Source organism: Rhinopithecus roxellana, chromosome 19 (assembly GCF_007565055.1).
Source record: "Rhinopithecus roxellana isolate Shanxi Qingling chromosome 19, ASM756505v1, whole genome shotgun sequence".
In the NCBI taxonomy this organism is placed as follows: domain Eukaryota; kingdom Metazoa; phylum Chordata; class Mammalia; order Primates; family Cercopithecidae; genus Rhinopithecus; species Rhinopithecus roxellana.
The window spans coordinates 10,722,960-10,747,048 of record NC_044567.1 but is presented as its reverse complement, the minus strand read 5'-3'; the positions used below and the strand labels follow the sequence as shown (position 1 = coordinate 10,747,048).

The 24,089-nt window shown below is 55.2% G+C and overlaps 1 protein-coding gene across 1 annotated transcript; it reads left to right on the top strand.

Annotated features, from left to right (window-relative positions):
• Nucleotides 1-909: 909 nt before the first annotated feature.
• On the top strand, nucleotides 910-18,598 carry LOC115892048 (membrane protein MLC1-like). Its single transcript, XM_030923320.1, has 9 exons — nucleotides 910-1,071; nucleotides 1,375-1,476; nucleotides 3,724-3,828; nucleotides 4,351-4,422; nucleotides 7,365-7,481; nucleotides 11,606-11,662; nucleotides 13,806-13,928; nucleotides 16,438-16,599; nucleotides 18,524-18,598. The coding sequence occupies exons 1-9, from the start codon at nucleotides 910-912 to the stop codon at nucleotides 18,596-18,598; spliced, it is 975 nt and encodes a 324-aa protein (XP_030779180.1).
• The last annotated feature ends 5,491 nt before the right edge of the window (nucleotides 18,599-24,089 follow it).

Sequence of the window (24,089 nt, the reverse complement as noted above, 5' to 3'; positions counted from 1 at the left end):
CACGATCTCAGCTTACTGCGACTCCGCCTCCTGGGTTCAAGCAATTCTCCTGCCTCAGCCCCCTGAGTAGCTGGAACTACAGGTGCCCGCCAGCAAGCCAGGCTAATTTTTTTGTATTTTTAGTAGAGATGGGGTTTCACTATGTTGGCCAGGCTGGTCTCAAACTCCTGACCTCATGATCCACCTGCCTCCGCTTCCCAAAGTGCTGGGATTACAGGTGTGAGCCACTGCACCCGGCCTCCTCTTTCTTTCTTTCTTTCTTCTTTCTTTCCTTTCCTTCTTTCTTTCTTTCTTTCTTTCTTTTTCTTTCTTTCTTTCTTCTTTCTTTCTTTCTTTCTTTCTTTCTTCTTTCTTTCTTTCTTTCTTTCTTTCCTTTCTTTTGAGACAAGGTCTCGCTCTATCACTGAGGCTGGAGTGCAGGGTGTAATCACAGCTCACTGCAACCTCGAACTCCTGGGCTCAGGAGATCCTCCCAGCTCAGCCTTCTGAGTAGTTGGGATTAGAGGTGTGAGCCACTGACCTGGCTGATACTTTTTCCTTTTTGGGTGATTTTCAGCAAAAGACCATGGTCTTGTGCCTGCATTGAGTTACATTCTAGACTTCCAAAGCTTATCCAGCTGGAAGAGTCTTCATTCACAAATATCTTTTTAGCACATCAGAAAAATAAAAACTTTTTTCAGAATAAATTATTTTGAAGTACCTGGGGGTTGGGTGCAGTGGCTCACACCTGTAACCCCAGTGCTTTGGGAAGCCAAGGTGAACAGATCACTTGAGCCCAAAGTTAAGATCAGCTTGGGCAACAGAGTGAGACCCCATCTCAACAAAAAATTAAAACTGAGAAGTACCTGGGGGCCTTCTAGTCAAGCCAACCCACTGTGTCGAGTGGGCTGGCAACACTGTTTTCTGAATATGATTCCGATCCTTTCGGAAAGCGCAAATGTTAGAGTATTTCAGGGTCTCAGTTGCTTGGGTGAGCGGCGGACTCATTGGATTCTGGTTTCATTCCAGTGCATCCCCTCAGCAATTGTGAGCTTCACCGTCTCCAGGAGGAACACCTGCAGCCTGCACCCAGCCTCTGCCAGGGAGAAAGGCCAGAGGGGCCGACAGTGTGCCCATGTGTGCCTGTGTGTGTGCCCACACACGGTTGTTGTGGCACCAAGAGGGGCCCCTGAGGTTGCCTCCAGACCAGTGGAAGCTCCTGCCCAGCCCAGCCTTTGCCACACGGAGGGGAGAGCAGGGTGAGCATGCAGGACTCCCCACCATTGTGTCCTAATCAGGATAATTTTTAGTTAATGGCTTCAAGTGTGGTTTATCTGTTACCTTTTTTCTTTCGTTATTCAGAGAAGGAAAAACCCCTCCTGCCTTGTTTTTCAGATTCCCAACTTTCAGATATTGTTCGTTTCCACATTTGCTGTGACCACTACGTGTTTAATTTGGTTTGGATGCAAACTAATCCTGAACCCATCAGCAATAAATGTAAGTTCACGCGAGCTTCGCGCTGAGGCCTGACACCCACAGCCCCACCCCCACGAATGGTGTCAGCAAATGTTTGTGGAGCTGGAAATAGCTGGTAAATGTTATTCATAGCTCTTGAATTTGATAAATGTTGAGAGTTTTATTATGCATCTAAAGAAATAATTGTCTTTATTGAAGTCTTGTGATTCTGCTGGACAGATTTATTGGTAAACAATGTATTTTGCAATGGTCCTTAAAAATTAACAGTAACGGTTGGGCACAGTGGCTCAAGCCTGTAATCCCAGCACTTTGGGAGGCTGAGATGGGTGGATCACGAGGTCAGGAGATCGAGACCATCCTGGCTAACACGGTGAAACCCCGTCTCTACTAAAAAATACAAAAAAACTAGCCAGGCTTGTTGGCGGGCGCCTGTAGTCCCAGGTACTCGGGAGGCTGAGGCAGGAGAATGGTGTAAACCCGGGAGAAGGAGCTTGCAGTGAGCTGAGATCCGGCCACTGCACTCCAGCCTGGGCGACAGAGTGAGACTCCATCTCAAAAAAAAAAAAATAATAAAAAATTAACAGTAACATAATACCATGTTTCATCCAATCTGTGTAAGACAATTGCTCTATGCACCTCTAAACAAAAATGGGAAATTGTGGGTGGCAGGGGTTGTGGGAGCCGAAATGGTGCCACTGCACTCCAGCCTGGCAGACAGAGCAAGACACCGTCTCAAAAAAAAAAAAAAAAAAAAAAAGACAAACGTCTCAAAGGAAACCAGGACCTCATCTGAGATACTACAAGGAGGGCCTCCTGCTTTGTGTGACATGTGGAATTCACTTTATGATTGGGGAAAGCTGGAGGAGCCTTGAGTATGTCCTGGCCACTCCCGTTGGGCAGGAAAAAAGTGCAGACACAGGAGAAACCAGTGGGAACACCTACACTGCCTTTTTGTTTTTGTCTCTTTCTTTGAGAAGGAATCTCGCTCTCCTTGCCCAGGCTGGAGTGCAGTGGTGCCATCTTGGCTCACTGTGACTCCGCCTCTTGGGGTCAAGCTTCCTGTCTCAGCCTCCCAAGTAGCTGGGACTACATGTGCCATCGTGCCCGGCTAATTTTCGTATTTTTAGTAGAGACAGGGTTTCTCCATGTTGGTCAGGCTGGTCTCGAATTCCCGACCTCAGGTGATTCGCCCACCTCGGCCTCCCAAAGTGCTGGGATCACAAGCATGAGCCTCTGCGCCTGGCTAATTTTTGTATTTTTAGTAGAGAAGCCACTGCCCTCTGCCTGATCTGTCAGTTTCTAAGAAAAGTGTTTCAAGTCCTTCCCCACCACTGCTGGTGCATCTCCATCTTCCTGTGGCTCTGTTAGTTATGACTTCATATATTTCGAGGCTCTATTTTGGTTGAATATGGTTCTGCATTCTTTCTTTTTAAAATGTATTTCAAAAAATTGTCAGGCCGGGTGCGGTGGCTCACGCCTATAATCCCAGCACTTTGGGAAGCTGAGGTGGGTGGATCACCTGAGGTCAGGAGTTTGAGACCAGCCTGACCAACATGGAGAAACCCCGTCTCTACTAAAAATACAAAATTAGCCGTGTGTGCTGGCGGGCACCTGTAATCCCAGCTACTCGGGAGGCTGAGGCAGGAGAATCATTTGAAACCTGGGAGGCAGAGGTTGTGGTGAGCCAAGATCGTGCCATTTGCACTCCAGCCTGGGCAACAAGAGCAAAACTCCGTCTCAAAAAAAATAAAATAAAATAAAAATAAAAATTGTCAGATTGTCAGACAGCTACACTGACTTTTTAAAATGTATGCTTCTATGAGTATCAACACACATATAAATTCATGTGACTGCCAATATGGTCAGGGCCCACAGTAATTTCATTACCCTCCAAAAAACCTTATGTTCTCAGAGTTTATCAATCATACATGAAACTGCTCTAAACATTCCTGTGCAGGCTTTTGTGGGAACAAGGAACGTCCAGATTGGGGTCGGTAGACCAGAGTCCAAGGCCAAATCCAGCCCTGGCCTGCGTTTGTACAGCCTTTGAACTAAGAATGGTTTTAAAAACCAAAAGACCCCAAAGACCCATGTGAGACAGAGAGACTGTGCGGCCCACAGTGCCTCACAGCCGGCCCTGGATGGGAAAAGTGGGGACCGTGGCCGAGAATCCTGCGCAGCCTGCCCGTGAGGTGGCCCCGTGGACACTGAAGCACAGTGGCGTGAGAAAGGCGGGCCCGGTGCTGAAGCGTGTGTGCCCCTTGGCAGATCAACTTCAACCTTATCCTGCTGCTCCTGCTGGAGCTGCTCATGGCAGCCAGGGTGATCACATCTGCACGGTCCAGCGAGGCATACTGCAAGAAAAGAAGGTGGGTACAGCTTCTGACACCACAGGGCAGGGGGTGCAGAGGCATTGCCCCAGGGTGAGCGAGTCGCACCCCCATCTGCAGGGTGGGTCTCAGCGTCACCTTCGGAAGGCGGATCTGGGCTGCTCCAGGGTGTTCCCACGAGACCCTGCTCTCCTGGGTCTTAGAAACCCCGGCCAGGAGCAGGTCGGGAGCTGAGTGAGGGGTTGGCGGCCACTGGCTACAGGGAGGTGAGGACAGATGCTGTACCCTTCCCCTCCCCCTAAGCTCAGTCCGGTGCTCGGTGCTTATCCGAGGGGATCACCAGGAGACACCACATCTGCTAAAATACCTGTAAACGCGTTTTCGTGTGCAAGGACCATGTGTGTGAACGTTTCCTCAAGCCCAGAGATCCATGGGCGACTCCAAGGTTTGTCTCGCGTCTACACCACAGGCCGACCTGGCCCACTGCTCACGGTGGCCGGATGCCAGCAGCAGTGCCGAGTCCCTGTGCCCGCACGCCTGGGATGACAGTTCTGTTTCTTCGTAGGGCTCCATGTCTGACAGCACCAACATTCTGGGCGAAGTGCCATTTCCTGCTCGGGTCCTGAAATCTTATTCAGTAAGAAAACTTCCCTTTTCTTTCTCTTTTCTCTCATACTCTGTCGGGGATGACTGAGGCTGGATTAAACGTCACATTTCTATTCTGAGTTGGCTAAGAGCTGGCTGTCTAGACTGCACTGCAGCGTGTGCCTCATCTGTGGAGACTCTGGTCTGTTACTACTTTCATTGGTAACAATGTACCTTATCATGAAAGGTGCTACTGGGGTTCTGTAAGTTTTAGGGGGGAGTTTGTTATCGCTATAGGTGTGCTGACACTGCTGTCCCCGAGGAATTATTATTCTTATTTTTTGAGATGGAGTCTCACTCCATCAGCCAGGCTGGGATGCAGTGGCACGATCTCAGCTCACTGCCGCCTCTGTCTCCCGGGTTCAAGCGATTCTCCTGCCTCAGCCTCCTGAGGAGCTGGGACTACAGGGGCCCGCCACCACACCCGGTTAATTATTCTATTTTTAGTAGAGGCGGGGTTTTCGGGGTTTCGGCATATTGGCCAGGCTGGTCTTGAACTCCTGACCTTAAGTGATCCACCCACCCAGGCCTTCCAAAGTGCTGGGATTACCGGCGTGAGCCACCGCACCCGGCCTCTCTTCTTCTTACTTTCAACTTCTCTTGCCTTATACTTTGGTATAGTTGTTATAAGCAGCACATAACTGCATTTTGTTCTTTATCTTATGTCATTCTATCTCCCTAGCCTTTTGAATGTAGCCCATTTCCTTTGAGAGTTATTACTGATAAATTTCTACTTACTTTCACCATCTTTTGAGTTTTCCATTTTCTCCGATTTTGCCTTTTTCCCTACTTCCCTGCCTTCTTTTGAATTGGCGGAGGCTCCATCCTTCCTTTTCCCTCTAATTTTGGATGGGAGACTTTTCAGTATCCTTTTGGCGGTTGCCCATCATATTCGAACACGCTCCTTGATAAACGGATCATGCGACATCTGTCCTGCTTGCCTCCGCCTTGGCCTTGTTGTCTAGCGTGTGATGTTTAGTGACATTTTACCTTTTGACTCCAACAATGGGACAGCCTCCTATGTGCTTGACTTGGTCCCTGTGCATTTCCCAGGGCCTTTGCTTCCCTTTATTTAGCATTTCAGTCCTCTTTTAGGTTCCATTTCCGTTCTGCTTCTTTTTTTTTTTCTTTTATTTTGAGACGGAGTCCTGCTGCATTGCCCAGGCTGGAGTACAGTGGTGCAATCTGAGCTCACTGCACCCTCTGCCTCCCGGGTTCAAGCGATTCCCCCGCCTCAGCCTCCGGAGTAGCTGGGACTACAAGTGCCCACCACCACACCCAACTAATTTTTGTGTTTTTAATAGAGACAGGGTTTCACCATGCTGGCCAGGCTGGTCTCCATCTCCTGACCTCGGGTGATCTGCCCGCCTCGGCCTCCCAGTGCTGGAATTACAGGCGTGAGCCATTGTGCCTGGTCCTGTTCTGCTTCATTCTTTAGAAGTCGGTTTTCGAGAGGCTTCTCCAGTTTGGGCTGGTTCTCCGCATTCCTAAGTGACAATTCGCCTGGAGAGAGGTCCAGGTTGACAGTTTCCCCGAGGACGTGTTTATTCCACCGTCTGCATCTGCGGAGGCCCAGGTGCTGTCCTTCATGGGCGGTCTCTCTGTTTCCTGAGTTTTCTGCTTGGTGGTCATGGTCTCTGTCAGGTGGGAATTCGGCTTCATTTTTTATTTATTTATTTTTTTTAAGGTGGAGTCTCACTCTGTCGCCCAGGCTGGAGTGCAGTGGCATGATCTGGGCTCAGTGCAACCTCTGCCTCCTGGGTTTAAGTGATTGTCCTACCTCAGCCTCCCGAGTAGCTGGGATTACAGGCATGCGCCAACACGCTGGGCTAAGTGTTGTGTTTTTAGTAGAGACAGGGTTTACCATGTTGGCCAGGCTGGCCTCAAACTCCTGACCTCGTGATCTGTCTGCCTCGGCCTCCCAGAGTGCTGGGATTACAAGCGTGAGGTGCCGTGCCTGGCTGGGAATTCAGCTTTCTTTGTGCATCTGGAGTTTTGTGCCTTCTGGATGCGAGGCCTGGCTGCCCAGGTCCTGTCTGGCCCCCAGGCCCCTGCTGGCCGGCTCCTCACGCCTGGCTTTCCTGCCGGCCACAGCTCTGCATGTGCGCCTCACAGAGATCCTTCGTGCGAGAAGGTGTTCAGGCGTTGGTTTCTTCCCCAGCCCTCCCTGGGTCTATTGGTGCTGTTTGCAGCCCTGATGGTGCAGGGCAGATGAGCCCACAACCAGGGCTTAGGCCAGGAGGGTTCTTGGCTTTGTCCAAGAAAGAACTCAAGGGTGAGCTGCTGGTGACAGACAGCAGCTTTGATTGCAGTGGCAGTTGAGCAGGGCTCCCCAGCCGACAGGGTGCTTTGAGCAGCAGCTCAGAGACAGCTCTGCCTCCTATTTATACGCTCTTGTAAGTATATGCTAATTAAGGGACAGATTATGCAGAAATTTCTAGAAAAGGGGTGGTAACGTCCAGGTGGTTGGATCGTTGGCACAGAAAAGGGTGGTGGCGTCCAGTGTTGCCATGGCAATGGCAAACCCACATGGCACGGTGGGTGGGCGTGTCCTATGGGAAGCTGCTTCTGCCCCAGGCCTGTTTTCCCGAGTCCCCTCAATGGTGTCCGGGGTCTGAGGGTCTTGGTTTTCTGCCCTCACCACTGTCAGGTCAATATCCTCAATTTCTGTAGACAAAAGCAGCAATGGGGGAAACACCTCTTCAGCTATTTTACCCCAGGAGGGACGTGAAATCCGCAGCTGAGGGCAGGGGGGCTGGGCCAGGTGAGGCTGGGGGTCTGTCCAAGTGGGCTCCTCCATGGTTAGAGCCGGGGCCAGCCCACCGCACCCTGCTCCTGGGGGTCCGTGTCTGCACAGTGCATTCTGGGAAGCTGGGGGTGTCTCCACTTCCTTGGGGTGGCCCCCATGAGCTGGTGTTGTCCCGTCCCCTCCAGGTCATCGAGGTAATCGCAGGCATCTCTGCCGTCCTCAGGGGGATCATTGCCCTGAACGTGGATGACTCAGTCTCAGGCCCACACCTCTCAGTGACGTTCTTTTGGATCCTAGTGGCCGTGAGTACCCCCCCGGCCCGCCTGCCACCGCTCCGGGCCATGTGGCTCTGGCCGTGAGTACCCCCCCTGGCCCGCCCGCCACCGCTGTGGGCCACGCTGCTCAGATCCTGCGTGGCTGGGCCCCAAGCTCAGTCTTGGTGCACTCAGACAGGGAGGCACCACAGAGGGTCCTTGCCAGCCCCCAATTCAGAAGAACTGGGGAATTAAGGATTAAATGAGTCAAAGAATTAACTGCTTTTATATTAGTTTGTATGATTATTTTATATTATTTTTCCTGAAAAAAAAAACAATTATTTGTATTATTCTAAGTTTTTAAACATATGAATGTCAGGTCATAGATGTTTATTATTCTATACAATTTTCTAATATATAATGCATTTATATTACAACATGTCTTTTATACAAAACAGCATATTTCTGTTATTACTTTATATTAAATGTTACCATAGCAGATGTGTCACACAGCACCTAGCACATGCCACATGCTCAATACATAGGCACTGTTTTATTTATTTATTTTGTTTATTTATTTATTTTTTGAGATGGAGTCTCACTCTGCCGCCCAGGCTGGAGTGCAGTGGCGCAATCTCACCTCACTACAACCTCTGCCCCTCCCCAGGTTCAAGCAGTTTGCCCACCTCAGCCTCCTGAGTAGCTGGGATTACAGGTGTGGACCACCACGCCCAGCTAATTTTTTTGTATTTTTAGTAGAGACGGGATTTTGCCATGTTGGCCAGGCTGGTCTTGAACTCCTGACCTCAAGTGATCTGCCTGCCTCGGCCTCCCAAAGTGCTGGGATCACAGGTGTGTTCCCTTAGAACACTGAATCTAGAGCAACCCCTCTACACGCCAGATCCCTTCACGGCCTGTGGCCCACCCAGAGCCACCGCCCACCTGCCTCCGGACGAAACCCCGTGAGGTCCTCGGCACCTTGCCATGTAGTGGCCTGCACACTGGTGTTGACGGCCAGCCCCTGGTTTGTCTCATGCTATGTGGATTTCTAGATTTTGCCCCTGTTCTCTTATGTACATGAGCAGGAATGGTGAGCACCCAGCATCAGCTACGGACTCCTCCTGGGCAGCAGGGTGTGGGCTCTTCCTAAAGCTGCCGAGAAGGCCGGGGAGCGGTACGGCTGGGCAGACTGCCGAGAAGGGGCCCACGCCTGCCCGGGAGCGGTATGGCCAGGCGGACTGCCCTGAGAAGGGGCCCACGCCCTGCCCGGGAGCGGTATGGCCGGGTGAACTACCCCGAGAAGGGGTCCACGCCTGCCCGGGAGCAGTATGGCTGGACGGACTGCCCTGAGAAGGCCCACGCCTGCCCGGGAGTGGTATGGCCGGGTGTACTGCCCCGAGAAGGAGCCCACGCCTGCCTGGGAGCCGTATGGCTGGGTGGACTGCCGAGAAGGGGCCCACGCCTGCCTGGGTGTGGTATGGCCGGGTGGACTGCCGAGAAGGCCCATACCTGCCGGGTGTACACATCCCATTGGTGGCAGCTGTAGCTCAGCTCCCTCTGGGGGTGAGTAGGCTCAGAGCAATGCCCCCAGGGCACCAGTGCCCAACCTAGTGGGCTGCTGACCAGAAGGGGCAGGACCATGGCCGGCTGCCAAGACAGAGAACTCATGTGGGTGCCCACCCAGGCAGGTCTGTACAGAGAGAATGACGCCTGCAGGTGTGCATATCTGACCCTGGGGTCTGACATACAGGGATTACATCCCGAAGCTAAGGGAGGATGGAGACCACATACCTGCAAAAGTTGAGAATGAAAGGCACTTGCCTCACCCCCTTCCCTGTCCCTGCAGTCAGCCCTCATCACACGGCCCCTCCCACCCCACAGACCCCTCCTGTCCCGGGCGCTGCTCTGCTCTCCCCAGAGCACCCCACGCCCATCAGGTGCTGCCTCCTGGGTGTCCCTAAATCCACCCACACTCCCAATCCTCTCTTCAGGGCAGGAGCAGCCTGGGAGACCCTAGGAGGAGGGGAGAGCACTGAGGTGCACGTGATGGGGGAGCCAGCTCCGCCTGCCTGAGTCTGGCCTGGGTGTGGCAGAGGCGCCCAGGGCCTGCACCAGGTGCCCGGGGCGGGAGTTGGGGGCTGGGCTGCAGATCCGGACCCTTCGAGGGCAGGGCCCTTGACTGAGCTGCCCCAGCCCTTATGGCTGAGCTTCCTGGCCCTCTAGGGCAGGGGTCGGAGTGACCGTTCTGGGTAAACAGGGAAACTCCCACCCTCTTGTGGCTCACTGGGGCCCTGAATAGGCCGCCCTGAAGCCACCATCCCTTCCTGTGCCCTGACGGCTGCTTACAGGTAGAAGGCCCTTTCAGAAGCACCAAGCCCAGGAGACACCCCTGTGTTGACACCTCAGCCTCCCTGGCCAGGGCCACACCCCCCACTGCAGACGGCCTAGAGCCTTTGCACAGGCAGCCCCTCAACTCCCAGTCTTCCCCTAGCTGCCCAGGCTCCCCTGCTCAGAGCCTGTCTCTGTCCTGCCCACCCTCTCACCTGGCTGATGCAGCCCTCTCCCCAGCAGGCTGGGCTGGGGTGCTGGCGCATGCTGGCACCTGGACGCCTGCGGGGCGATGAAGAGGACGAAGATCATGCGTCCTCCCTCTGCCCACATTATGTGGAACTAAGGCAGGTTCCTTACAATAAGTGGGAAAAGGGCATTTCTTGGTTATAAAAAGGAAGAGGCGCCCATCGAACAGAGGAACCCGCAGATCCCCCTAACCCAGTGAGTCAAGTCAGCGTCATCAGGAAGGGGCAGTCCACACCCTGGGGCACTGCAGAGGCTCCTCCAAGGCTCCCCAAGGCACATTGTGAAGAAATCCTGTCCCACACGGAGGCCTGACTGCAGCTGATGGGCTGCAGTCCCCAGAAGCGTCCGGGTAACGGAGGTGACAGAGGCTGAGGGTCTCCCCGATTAACAGAGACCCATGAGGAGACTATGAGCACAATGGCGACTGCATCTGGATCAGGAAGAAACAAACAAACAGTTCTAGAAAGAACATGATCAGGGCCAGGTGCGGTGGCTCACACCTGTAATCCCAGCACTTTGGGAGGCCAAGGCGGGCAGATCACAAGGTTGGGAGTTCGAGACCAGCCTGGCCAACAAGGCAAAACCCCATCTCTACTAAAAATACAAAAATTAGTCGGGCGTGGTGGCGGGCACCTGTAATCCCGGCTACTTGGGAGGCTTGAACCTGGAAGGCGGAGGTTGCAGTGAGTTGAGATTGAGCCACTGCACTCCAGCCTGGGTGACAGAGCAAGACTCTGTCTTTAAAAAAAAAAAAAAAGAGGCTGGGCGCGGTGGGTCAAGCCTGTAATCCCAGCACTTTGGGAGGCTGAGACGGGCGGATCACGAGGTCAGGAGATCGAGGCCATCCTGACTAACACGGTGAAACCCCGTCTCTACTAAAAAATACAAAAAACTAGCCGGGCGAGGTGGCGGGCGCCTGTAGTCCCAGCTACTCCGGAGGCTGAGGCAGGAGAATGGCGGAAACCCAGGAGGCGGAGCTTGCAGTGAGCTGAGATCCGGCCACTGTACTCCAGCCTGGGTGACAGAGCGAGACTCCGTCTCAAAAAAAAAAAAAAGGAAAAAAAAGAAAAGAAAGAAAAAAAAGAAAGAAAAATTTAAAAATTTAAAAAGAGAACATGATGAGGACAAGTGGAATAATCTGGACATGGACCACATCGGCCCCACGTGTGTGGTGCTGCTTCGGGTGTGCGCACGAGCGCTCTGGGCTAAGCCAGCACACTCAGGTGTTCAGGCGTCAGGCTGTCTGGGAGAGCTGAAGAGAGCACAGATGTGACTGTCAAGGACTGGTGATTTTGGGGCCTCAGATGCCTCAGATGACCCCTGCACTGCTCTGGCAGCTTTCCTACAGGCTTACAATTTTAAACCAATGGTTGAGGAACAGAGAGCACACAAAACCTCTGAGAGGCTACCCCTGCTTCCCTGCAGACCCGTCCCTGCCCCAGCTGCACCCTTGGGTACCGCCCCCGCCCCCCCAACGCAAGCCCTGCACCAGCCAGGCAGCCTGGATGGAGGGGTCACTGGTGGGAGAGCACATGTTTGGAATTTGACTTCTTGGACTATTTCCCCTAAAATCTTTCCTTTTTTCTTTCTCCTAGTGCTTTCCAAGTGCCATTGCCAGTCATGTGACAGCAGAGTGTCCCAGCAAGTGTCTGGTAGGTGAACCCCTCACCCCTAGGTGCCAGGGCCTGGCCCCGCCTTCCCTTGGTGCCATGTGACCAGCCTCCAGCCCCAGACTGTAGGGACCCGGCTGCAGGGCCTGTGGGCTGAGGAAGGTGGAGGTTGTGGGAGGTGGAGGCTGGCCTGCCCAGCAGGGACTCTTCCCAGGGACAGGCAGACCTGAGCAAGGTGGTGTAGACTCTGGAAGCGCTCTCCATGCCTAACCACAGAAGGAGACCAGTGCCTGAGCATCATCTGCACCTCCTAAGGCTGGTCGATTTCTTTTTTTTTTTTTTTTTTTTTGAGACACAGTCTTGCTCTTGTCCCTAGGCTAGAGTGCAATGGCACAATCTTGGCTCACTGCAACTTCTGCCTCCCGGGTTCAAGCGATTCTCTTGCCTCAGCCTCCCGAGTAGCTGGGATTATAGGTGCCTGCCACCTCGCCCGGCTAATTTTTGTATTTTTGGTAGGGACGTGTTTTCACCATGATGGCCAGGCTGGTCTTGAACTCCTGACCTCAGGTGATCCACCTGCCTCGACCTCCCAAAGTGCTGGGGATTACAGGCGTGAGCCACCGCGCCCGGCCAAAACTGCCACAAACTGGCAGCGGTGGAATACGAACTGGCCGATTATTAATGACTGCTGCCAAAACGTGGACCCTGAGTGCTTTGCAAGGTGACTGCCCGTGCTTGGCATGAGTGAAGGCTGTCTCTGAGACTTGACGGGTCAAACGGGAATTTGGGGTGGGTTAAAAGGACAGGACAGACTTCAGAACAGTGAAGGAGGTGACCCATGCCGAAGGGTTATTTTTTCAAGAGAGGAGAATTGCAGGTAAATGTTTTTTGTTTCTTGGTTTTGTTTGTTTTAGACAGTCTTGCTCTGTCACCCAGGCTGGAGTGCAGTGGTGCGATCTCAGCTCATTGTATCCTCTCTGTCTCCCGGGTTCAAGTTTTCTCCTGCCTCAGCCTCCCAAGTAGCTGGGACTACAGGCATGTGCCACCACACCCGGTTAGTTTTTGTATTTTTAGTAGAGATGGGGGTTTTGCCATGTTGGCCAGGCTGGTCTCAAACTAGTGACCTCAGGTCATCTGCCCTCCTCAGCCTCCCAAAGTGCTGGGATTACAGATGTGAGCCACCATGCCTAGATAGTAAATATTTAAAAATTCATGGAACTGTGCTTTGAATGAAAAGGCAGGCTGGTCATGCCTGTAATCCCAGAACTTTGGGAGGCCAAGGTGGGTGGATCACAAGGTAAGGAGTTCGAGACCAGCCTGACAATATGGTGAAACCCTGTCTCTACTAAAAATACAAAACAATTAGCCGGGTGTGGTGGCGCATGCCTGTAATCCCAGCTACTCGGGAGGCCGAGGCAGGAGAATTGTTTGAACCCAGGAGGCAGAGGTTGCAGTGAGCAGAAATTGTGCCATTGCACTCCTGCCTGGGCTACAGAGCGAGACTGCATCTCAGAAAAGAAAGAAAGGCAGGCTGGGCGCGATGACTCACGCCTGTAATCACAGCACTTTGGGAGGCTGAGGTGGGTGGATCACCTGAGGTCAGCAGTTCAAAACCAGCCTGACCAACATGGCAAAACCTCGTCTCTACTAAAAATACAAAAATTAGCTGGGCATGGTGGCAGGCGCCTGTAATCCCAGCTACTTGGGAGGCTGAGGCAGGAGAATTGCTTGAACCTGGGAGGCGGAGGTTGCAGTGAGCCGAGATCACACCACTGCACTCCAGCCTGGGTGACAGAGAGAGACTCCGTTTCAAAAAAATAAAAAAGAAAAGAAAAAGAAAAAGAAAAAAGAATAGCCGGGCGAGGTGGCGGGCGCCTGTAGTCCCAGCTACTCAGGAGGCTGAGGCAGGAGAATGGCGTGAACCCGGGAGGCGGATCTTGCAGTGAGCTGAGATCTGGCCAGTGCACTCCAGCTTGGGTGACAGAGCGAGACTCCGTCTCAAAAAAAAAAAAAAAAAAAAAAAAAGAAAAAAGAAAAGGCAGAGGTTTCAGCAGGAGCCATGCTGGGAACCAGCTTGGGACTACGCCCCTGAGCACCCGGCCACGCCCCCCTGAGCCCTGGCCACGCCCCCTGTCCTGGGCTCCCGGGCTCCGGCCCTGGCCCTGCAACCCGCGCTTTTTTCCAGGTGGAGGTGCTGATAGCCATAAGCAGCCTCACGTCTCTGCTGCTGTTCACAGCCTCTGGATATCTGTCATTCAGCGTCATGAGAATCGTGGAGATGTTTAAAGATTACCCGCCAGCCATAGAAGTGAGTTGTGTTTTATTTGGGGGCCCTCCAGACATGCAGTGCTCTGCGTGTTGGCCTGGCCCTTGCTGGCTTTGCCTAGGACTCTGTGGGCCCCGGCCTCAGGGGCAGCTCCAGGCGGGGACTCCTCCACTGTTCCTGGGCAGCCTGGCCCCAGGGCCTCGGGGCCTCAATTCCGCCCTGGATCTGGGGCCACCACCTGCTTCACAGGGACCTGGGACCCCTTCTGTCCCTGAGCCCATTTTAGAATCTGTCCTGAGTTTGTGAGACACGCTTTTTGGATTTGCACCAGAACTGCATTGAGTTTAATGGGTGAATTGAAGGAGAATTCAAAGTCCCATGACTTTGAGTTGGCCCAGTAGGAGCTTATCTCCAACACGACTTTTAAGGCTCAGGCATGTGTAGCTACAGGTATTTCTTAGATACCTGGTGTGTTTTTTTGTTTGTTTGTTCTTGTTTCCAATATAAGTGGTTTTGCCACCCAAATCATTAGAAGACCTGTATTCAAGCTGTTTTGCTCCACGTCAACATGGGTGTGCTGATGGGGGATGGAGTCACTGTCTGATGGGGGATGGAGTCAGTATCTGATGGGAGATGGAGTCACTGATGGATGGAGTCACTGTCTGATGGGGGATGGAGTCACCGTCTGATGGTGGATGGAGTCACCATCTGGTGGGAGATGGAGTCACTGCTTGGGGGATGGAGTCACCGTCTGATGGGGGATAGTGTCCTCAGCCTCCCACAGGTGCTGGGATTACAGATGTGAGCTACAACAGCCTGGCCTGGGGTTTTTTCTTGACTTTTCTTATGTTTGCTTCCCCCACTCCTACTCCAAATATTTTTTGTTTCCCGTGACATTTAATATATCTGCTACTTCATGTTGTCTGACAATATGCATATAATTGTTCACGATTACAAGAGACAATATTACCACCCCGGTGCCATCTCCTGAGTGAGCCTGAGGCTTCCATTTTGCCTTCAGCATGCATTCTGCTAGGATGGGACAGCCACACGCCAGCAAAGTCGGCCCCTTTCTGTGTGGGGTTATCCTTTGGGTTTGATGCCCCATTAAGTTTAATGGCTCTGGTTGTATTCCATTTTAGGGCTTGGTGCTTTTTTCTTTTTAAAATGGCATTTTTTGAATATATAAAATATTTATGTGGTTCAAAAGCCAAACTCTGAAAGATGAGCTCAGAGAAGCTGTGGTCTCACGCCCAACTGACCTGCTCCCCTTATGGGCAACCAGATGATAATTTTCTTTCCTTTCTTACAAAACAGCGTGTACACTAGAATCACAATTGCTATTCTGTACTCGCTGCTGCTTTTTTTTTTTTAAGCAGAGTCTCACGCTGTCGCCCAGGCTGGAGTGCAGTGGCACAGTCTTGGCTCACTGCAACTTCTGCCTCCTGGATTCAAGTGATTCTCCTGCCTCAGCCCCCGGAGCATGTGGGATTACAGGCATATGCCACCAGGCCCGGCTAATTTTTGTATTTTTAGCAGAGACAGGGTTTCAGCATGTTGGCCAGACTGGTCTCGAACTCCTGACCTTAAGTGATATGCCTGCCTTGCCCTCCCAAAGTGCTGGGATTACAGGCGTGAGCCACCGTGCTCATCCATGTACCTCACTTTTTAATTATGTATTTACTTATTTTATTTTTCAGAGACCGGGTCTCACTCTGTTGCCAGGGCTGGTCTTGAACTCCTGGGCTCAAGCAATCCGCCTACCTTGGCCTCCCAAAGTGCTGGGATGAGAGGCTCCTGCGACTGTGCCCGGCCCCTTGCTTGTTTTTTTAAACTTAATAATTTATCCTGGTGTTTCCTTGATACCCAAGGGGATCAGAGCTCTTCTGAATTCCTTCATCGTTCCTGGATGTAGTTGCTTTGTTTTTCCTGGTCCAACACTAGAAAGCTATCCATGGGCACAGAGGGTTTGGGTACTCTGTAGTCACTCTCTGGCTCCCTGCATCCTTGGTCGCTCCCTCTATCCTCTTCCCTGCCAAGCTCACTGCACTGCCTCCTGCCTTTTCCTTCCCAGCAGCTGGGGCTCAGGGGTGAAGCTGTTGGGGGCCTGTACCCCCACCCCCCCCAGGATGGCTGCCCCCTCTCTCCTCTGCTCAGGATCCTGCTGACACAGAATGGTCAGCACTTCTGCCTCCTGCAGACGGTCTTGCTGGCTCCAGGACTGAGCCTTGTGGGTGTTGGGGCAGGAGGGGTGGAGCGACTTGACCACTAGCAGCCAGCACTGTCCACAGGGCCTGGCAGTGGTTCGGTCACTCACTTTTATTCCTGTCTGTTGAACACAAGCTGATGGAATTTAAAGCAGAATTGACCTCATTAATTGAGCTAGAATGATTATCATCAGGTTGCTGAAATAACAGTGCGTTTGGGTTACTGTGGCTCCAACTCAAGCCTGACACCTGCTCTTTGTGAAGGCTGCAGGCACGAGGGAGCTTTGGTCTCCTGGGCTGGAGGGCGGCTGGGCCACCCTGCTCATACCTCCTTCCACCTGCAGCCATCCTACAACGTGCTCCTGCTGCTGCTGCTGGTGCTCCTGCTGCAGGCCGGCCTCAACACGGGCACTGCCATCCAGTGTGTGCGCTTCAAGGTCAGTGCAAGGCTGCAGGGCGCGTCCTGGGACACCCAGAGCGGCCCGCAGGAGCGCCTGGCTGGGGAGGTGAGTGGCCTGCAGGGGAGGGGGCTCTGGGGAGGTGAGTGGCCCACAGGGGTGCCTAGCTGAGGAGGTGAGAGGCCTGTGGGGGTGTGGGGGCGCTGGGGAGGTGAGTGGTCCACTGGAGCGCCTGCTGGGGAGGTAAGAGGCCTGCGGTGGGGGCACCTGTCCTGGTGAGGGCCTCCAAGGGCCACACACCACGACCCTTGAAGGCTCATTGTGCCACTTTGTATTTTTAAAACACCCCAGAAAAACCCCGAAGAAATAAAATGTCTTTTTCTTTTCCTTTTTTTTTTGAGAAGGCGTCTCACTCTGTCACCCAGGCTGGAGTGCAGTGGCACGATCTTGGCTCACCGCAACCTCTTCCTCCCGGGTTCAAGCGATTCTCCTGCCTCAGCCTCCCAAGTAGCTGGGATTACAGGCACCCGCCACCACGTCCAGCTAATTTTTCTATTTTTAGTAGAGACTGGGTTTCACTATGTTGGTTAGACTGATCTCGAACTCCTGACCTCGTGATCCGCCTGCCTCGGCCTCCCAAAGTGCTGGAATTACAGGCGTGAGTCACCATGCCCAGCCGTAAAATGTCTTTTAAAAATACAAACACAAAGCCTTGGTAAGCGCAGACCATCCCTGGGAAATATTCTGGACTTAATGCTTTCAGATTTGCTCTTAGAGACACAGAAGAGGGCTTTGTGGGGACTCTGACAGGTCATGAAGTTTCCTCCCCTGGCCTCTGGTGCGGACACGGTTCTGCAGGGAAGGCATTGCCCACACAGCCTGGCACGTGGGGCTCTGTGGAGCTGGGGTGTCAACAACTTCTGGCTGTCACCACCTGAACAATGTTCCCCTGGGCCCTGCCTACTGTCTCGCTGCCCCCTCAACTGAAAGGCGGAGGCTCAGCGTCTTCTCCTCACCGAGCTACAGGGCCTGGCAGTGCTCCCCTGGGCAAACCTGCCCGATGACCCTCAGGTTCAGTGACCACGAGGACTGTCAGCTTGATACCCAAACACCCGGGTGGCCACTCAGCATGGCTCTGAGTCCTGCCCCACCTCCAGGCCACCCTCTCAGCGGGGCTCTGAGTCCTGCCCCACCTCCAGGCCACCCTGAGCGGACCGGCCGCTGCTCTTGCCCTGCATACCCTGCCCTCCTGTGTTCGGCACACCACTGGCCTCAGAGTCTTGGTGCAGAGCCTCCAGTGCCTGCTAAGTCCTGGAAGACGCCCTCTTGCCCTTGGCTCATTTCTCAGCTGACCCAGTCGCCCCCACCCTCCACGCTCCCCACTGACATTCCCTTCACCTGCCTCCTCAGCTGCTTTGCTGCTCTTTTGCCTGGCTGTGGTCAATCTCCCTGCTAGGACGGCAGTCCCTGGGCCTGAAATGAGACCCACCTGGGTTTCTGTCATGACTAGCAAGGCCCAGAGTCGGATGCATGAGGTGCTTTCCCCAGATCCCAGAACTGCTGGTCCCGGGGCTCAGGGTGGACGGCTAGGGCACAGGGTGGGCGGCTGGGGCGCAGGATGAACGGCTGGGGCTCAGGTAGTCAGCTGGGGCTGGCGCTGTCCTCCCTTGTGCCTGGAGGCATCTGGTCACCTCTGCCTTAAGTGTTTTCTTCCTCGGCCGTCAGGCACATGCCCACCCTTGGGCGGCCTCCCCCGCCCCTCGCCCCAGAGCCAGGGCAAGGGGCCGAGTGAAGGGCTGCTCCATCCCAGGCTCCGTAGAGACCACGTGTGTGGGGACGCAGGCGTTTCTGGGACAGTGAGGGAGTAAAGTCCTTTGTCTTTCCATAGAGGCCCAGGGGTTAGTTCCCCCACTTCCTTCGCATTCAAAGAAAACTTCTGAAGTTAAAAGAATGCTGGCTGCTTGCTGCCTGTGGCCGAGTGGCGTGTCCAGCTTCCCACGGTGAAGTAACACCTTTCCTGTCTTGGTCGCAGGTGGCTAGGAGGCCCCTGAAGGAGTTTGACAAGGAGAAAGCCTGGAGAGCCATTGTGGTGCAGATGGCCCAGTGACCCCCGGACGCAGAAACTGGATGGCAGTGCCCAGCCTGGCCCCAAGCACGGAAACACACAACCCCTAATCGCCCTGAGCTACTGCTTTTTTGTTGTTGTTGTTGTTGTTGTTGTTGTTGTTGTTGTTGTTGAGACGGAGTCTCACTCTGTTGCCCAGGCTGGAGTGCAGTGGCCGGATCTCAGCTCACTGCAAACTCTGCCTCCCAGGTTCACGCCATTCTCCTGCCTCAGCCTCCCGAGTAGCTGGGACTACAGGCGCCCGCCACCTCATCCGGCTAGTTTTTTTGTATTTTTTAGTAGGGACGGGGTTTCACTGTGTTAGCCAGGATGGTCTCGATCTCCTGACCTCGTGATCCGCCCATCTCGGCCTCCCAAAGTGCTGGGATTACAGGCTTGAGCCACCGCGCCCGGCCAGCTACTGCTTCTAACACCTCTTTTCCCTTGTGTGAGGACAGACCAGGCTGCAGTGGGGTTTTCACTTCCTAGGGTAGTTTAATTTTAAAATAGGCCAATGTTGGCTAGTCTGTGTCTCAGTCAGATCAGTCAGTGCCAAGGGCTCCCATGTCCTAACAGCAGGAGCATGGCCGCAGCTTCCCAGGCCGAGGAAGGGCCCCCTGGCTCCATCTCTGAGAGCCCCACCGCTGAGCAGGCCCCAGCTCCGCGTCCTGCCTCTTTCATGGCCTGGGCTGGAATGGGCTCTCTGGACCTGACTGGGGGTCAGACTGTGGGTCCCCGTGTCTCCTGCCCACTCTGACCCGGCTTCTTCCCTCTACTCTTCGGGTCTATCTTGGGTGCTCAGTCAGCCCAGTGGGATCTTACCTACTTCCCTGCAAGGTGCACCTGCCCCAGGCTCAGCCTGCCCAGCGGCTCTTCCTGGACAGTGAGAACAAGGCTGGGCACCTCTGTCCTGGCCCGGGAGCTGTGGGGGCCCCTCCTCCAGAGCCCAGGCGCAAGTGACATGGGCTGCCATTGCTCTCCCAGGTGAAATCCACACCGGTCCACACTGGGTCGCCTGCCCTGTCTTCCTACATAGACCCAGTCATTCTAGAGGAATCCGCCACCACAGTGGCTGGCCCATGTCCCGGTTACTGCCCACATCCTGGGCACTGTCATGCCCAGCTTGGAGTGCCACGTGGCCGCTGCTGTGACAGGCAGTGTTCTTGGGGCTGGGACTGCATCTAAGGCTTTGTAAACAGGCTGGACCATGTCTCCCTGGCCCCGGTGACTCCCTGGCCCCAGTGACCAGGGGAAGCTGAACCCCTCCCTTCTGTGTTTGCTCCCATTACTCAAAATGCAGGACAGATCAGGTCAGAGCCCAGGAATCCTCACAGGTTCACCCAGCCCCCTCTACCTCCTAGCAAGTACTTTGTCTTGATCCTCACTGAGAAGACCCCAGGGCCAGCGGTCTTCTCCATCTCTGCTGTTTTGGGGTCTTAGGGTACATCCCAGGCGGTCACTGCCCACCTGCCAGACTGCAGGGACAGCTGGGTGTGAGAATAACACTGGCTTTGGGTAGTGCCATGGCCAGGAGTGGGTTTCCCTGCGTCTCCTCTTCCCCGAGGGTGCCTGGATCCTCCCAGCTGACACAGCAGTAAATCTGCAGTGAGTTGGGGTGACTGTAAAACTAGGAATATTGTTATTTTGGTCATTACTTTCCAGCAGGTGTTTTTCTTCACAGTGGTTTTGTTTCTTTCCTTCTGGTCTGAGAACACATGAACATTTTCCCTTTACTGCCTTCGGGTGTATTGACTGGTCCCCCATGGGCTGCTGGAAAGGCCCAGAGATGCATTCTGTGGCCTGGGGCCATCAGGATCAAAGAACCAGGAGGCCTGGGAGATGCAGCTGGATGGGGCTGTCTGCTAGGGGGTTTGAGGACCCTCCCGGGTTTCCCACTGCTGAGCAGGAGTAACTCTGGCTGCCAAGATACCTTCATGGTGTTCACAACAAGTGGGATCATTATTTTCCACCATTCGAGGGGAATGCAGGCAAGACGGCTCCCCAGCTGCTCCAAGAGGGGACAAGGCAGTCCCTCTCTGCAGCCCCCAGCAGCTCCTGAAGGACAGAGACAGGGGCAGGGCAAACGCTTTGGCCACGGTCCCAGACAAGCGCCACTGTGGGAGAGGAGAGGCCACTCTTACTGGCACTGGATGCAGACCCCACCCCGTCTGCAGGACACTCCCACCTCCCTGCAGCTTGGAGGCCGGTGGGGTCTGCTCCTGGGAATGGGGTGGGAGCCACAGGGACAGTACTGATGTCTTCTTGGGGGTAGACCAGAGAGCTCAAATTTCAGAGCCAGAATTAGGCACTTGGAGCGTTTTTACTGGCTTCCACTTTCTTATTTTAGGGCACTTAAAAAATCCGGACAAATGGGGTTTAAAAGAACTGTCTCTTTCAATCTATGTTTTGGTTTAATACGCTTGAGCAATAAACGCTGCCTTGTAGACATGGCTGTGGCTGTTTAATGTTGGGTCTCAGCAGGGTCGGCTCTCTCACTACTGGAAACCTTGGGACACAGGGAGGAGGGCCGGGTGAAGGGAGGGCCAGCCAGCTTTTCACTCACTGATTTGTGTAACCCCTAGAGGCCAGTACTGGGAGCTGGGGAGAGCCCAGTGGCATTCCTGGGGGAAGAGGGAGGGAGTTGGAAAGGAACCACCCCAGCCGGGGGACACAACCACTCCCTGCCCTTCAAGTCACCCACCAGTCCCTTCAGAGTCGGGGCAGAACCTCCCTTTTGGGGTATCTTGGGAAGTTAAATGCAAAATAAAGTTGATTCAAAACCAAATAAAGACATCTAGGCTTTGGAAAGTTGCCATGAGTGAGGGTCCTAGTGGGGCGGGTGTGTCTTTCCTACCCCCACCCTGAGGTGCCAGATGAGACACGAGCTACCCCTGGCGGGGTGATGGGGGAGTGGGGTGATCTGATCTGCGGGGTCGGAGGGGATAGGACACGGGCTGTGTGGACCTGGGTGGGCTCAGAACACCCGGGGGACAGTGGCGTGGGACCCCACGAGTGGTTCTGCGGACAACAAGGCCCTCCCAGTTTCCACCGCAGGACGGGGGCGCTGCTGCAGTCACCCCATCGCTCCCAACAACCAGGACCCGCAGGGCGTAGCCCGGGAGGAGCGAAGCGTCCGCGGCGTCCTCACCCCGCCGCTCCAGCCTCGCGTGGGGCAGGGCCCAGGGAGACGGGGTGGAGTGAGGGCCCCGGGAAGGGCGAGAAGGCCCGGCGGGCCTGGGAGGCCTGAGGGAGGGGCAGGATGTGACCCGCGGGTCTTTGTGACCTGGTGGGGGATTGAGTGTGACCTTCACATGGGGGCACCGGGCCGCAGCGCATGGCCTGGGGTTACACTCGGGCCCTCCCCCCGGGGACACCATGGCGCGCACCATCCCGCGCCCCGGACCCCGCAACCGCGCCTGCTCCGACAGCCGCCCGGGACCGGACCCCAACCTGGGCCCAGCCCAAGCGCCGCCGACTGCTACCCGTCCGGGCCCGCGCTCCCTGCACGCCGCAGCCCCCAGCGCCCCCGCCTTCCCCGCCGCCTGCGCAGCCCCACGCCCCGGGGCCGCCGCCGCCGCACAGCCCCAGGCCCCGGGCCCAGCGGCCGCCGCACCGGGGGTGCACAATGCGCGTGGCCGCCCCAGCACGTTCCCCGGGCAACCCGAGGACGCCGGGCAGCGCGGTGCGAGCCACTGACCAGGTCCCCGGTGAGCACGACCCCCCGACCGCGAAACCCCAGGCTCGTCGGCGCTTCGGATCCCAGACCGGATCCCTCCCCGACACCTGCCTTCGGAACCCCAGACCCGCCCCCCACATCCCCGCCCCGGGCTTCCGAGTTCTAGATGCCTCCCTCTAGGAATCCCAGACTTGGAATCCTCGCTGGGAACCACAGAACTGCCCCTCGACACCTGCCCAACTCTACCCACCCGCCCGCACTCGAAAGCCCAGAGCTGTTCTCCCCACCTTCCCCCATCTTCTGGGAACTCCACAACTGTCCACTCCCGTCTGCCTTCAGAACCCCATACCTCTCCTCATTAACCTAGACCTGCCCCCCAACCCAGACCTCCCCTCAACCTAGACCTGATCCCCAACTGAGACCTGATGCCCACAACCCAGACCTGACCCCCAAATCCCAGACCTGATACCAAACCCAGTCCTGACCCCCAACCCCAGACCTTATCCCACAACCCAGACCTGACCCCAACCCAGACCTGACTCCAACCCAGACTTGACCCCCAACCCAGACCTGATCCCCCAACCCAGACCTGACCCTCATCCCGGACCTGACCCCAACCCAGACCTGATCCCCCAACCCAGACCTGACCCTCAACCTGGACCTGACCCAATGCAGACCTGACCCCAACCCCAGACCTGACCCCCAACCCAGACCTGATCCTCCAACCCAGACATGATCCTCCAACCCCAGACCTGACCCCCCAACCCAGACCTGACCCACAACCCAGACCTGACCCACAACCCAGATCTGACCCCCAACCTGGACCTGACCCCCAACCTGGACCTGACCCCCAACCTGGACCTGACCCCAATGCAGACCTGACCCTCAACCCGGACCTGACCCCAACCCAGACCTGATCCCCCAACCCAGACCTGACCCTCAACCTGGACCTGACCCAATGCAGACCTGACCCCAACCCCAGACCTGACCCCCAACCCAGACCTGATCCCCCAACCCAGACATGATCCTCCAACCCCAGACCTGACCCCCCAACCCCAGACCTGACCCCCAACCCAGACCTGATTCCCCCACCCCAGACCTGATCCCCCAACGCAAACCTGACCCCAACCCAAACATGATCCCCCAACCCCAGACCTGGTCCTCAACCCCAGACCTGATCCCCCAACCCCAGACCTGATCCCCCAACCCAAACCTGACCCCAACCCAGACATCATCCCCCAACCTGACCTGACCCTCAACCCCAGACATGATCCCCCAACCCCAGACATGATCCCCCAACCCCAGACCTGATCCCACAACTCAGACCTGACCCCAACCCAGACCTGATCCCCCAACCCAGACCTGACCCACAACCCAGACCTGACCCACAACCCAGATCTGACCCACATCTCAGACCTGACCCCCAACCCCAGTTCTGACCCCCAACCCAGACCTGACCCTCAACCCCAGACCTGACCCACATCTCAGACCTGACCCCAACCCCAGACCTGACCCCCCAACTCAGACCTGACCCCAACCCAGACCCGACCCCAACCCCGACCTGATCCCCCAACCGAGACCTGACCCCAACCCAGACCTGACCCCACAACCCAGACTTGATCCCCAACCCAGACCTGATCCCCAACCCAGACCTGACCCCAACCCAGACCTGATTCCCAACCCCAGACCTGACCCTCAGTGTGGGGCTCAGAACCCTCTTCATCCCCAGGGCCCCTACACCCTCCGGGTTTCCACATAACCACCACATCCTCTCCTCTAGGGGCCAGAGGAGCAAAGAGCAAGCTGTCGGAGGCCAGC

What these genes read in the sequence shown, in the direction of transcription:
- LOC115892048 (XM_030923320.1), top strand. Translation starts at nt 910, where the DNA reads ATGATTCCGATCCTTTCGGAAAGCGCAAATGTTAGAGTATTTCAGGGT. An exon ending in TCTTTTGGATCCTAGTGGCC is followed by an intron (nt 7,482 to 11,605) that starts GTGAGTACCCCC and finishes TCTTTCTCCTAG; the next exon opens with TGCTTTCCAAGTGCCATTGC. An exon ending in AGTGTCCCAGCAAGTGTCTG is followed by an intron (nt 11,663 to 13,805) that starts GTAGGTGAACCC and finishes GCTTTTTTCCAG; the next exon opens with GTGGAGGTGCTGATAGCCAT.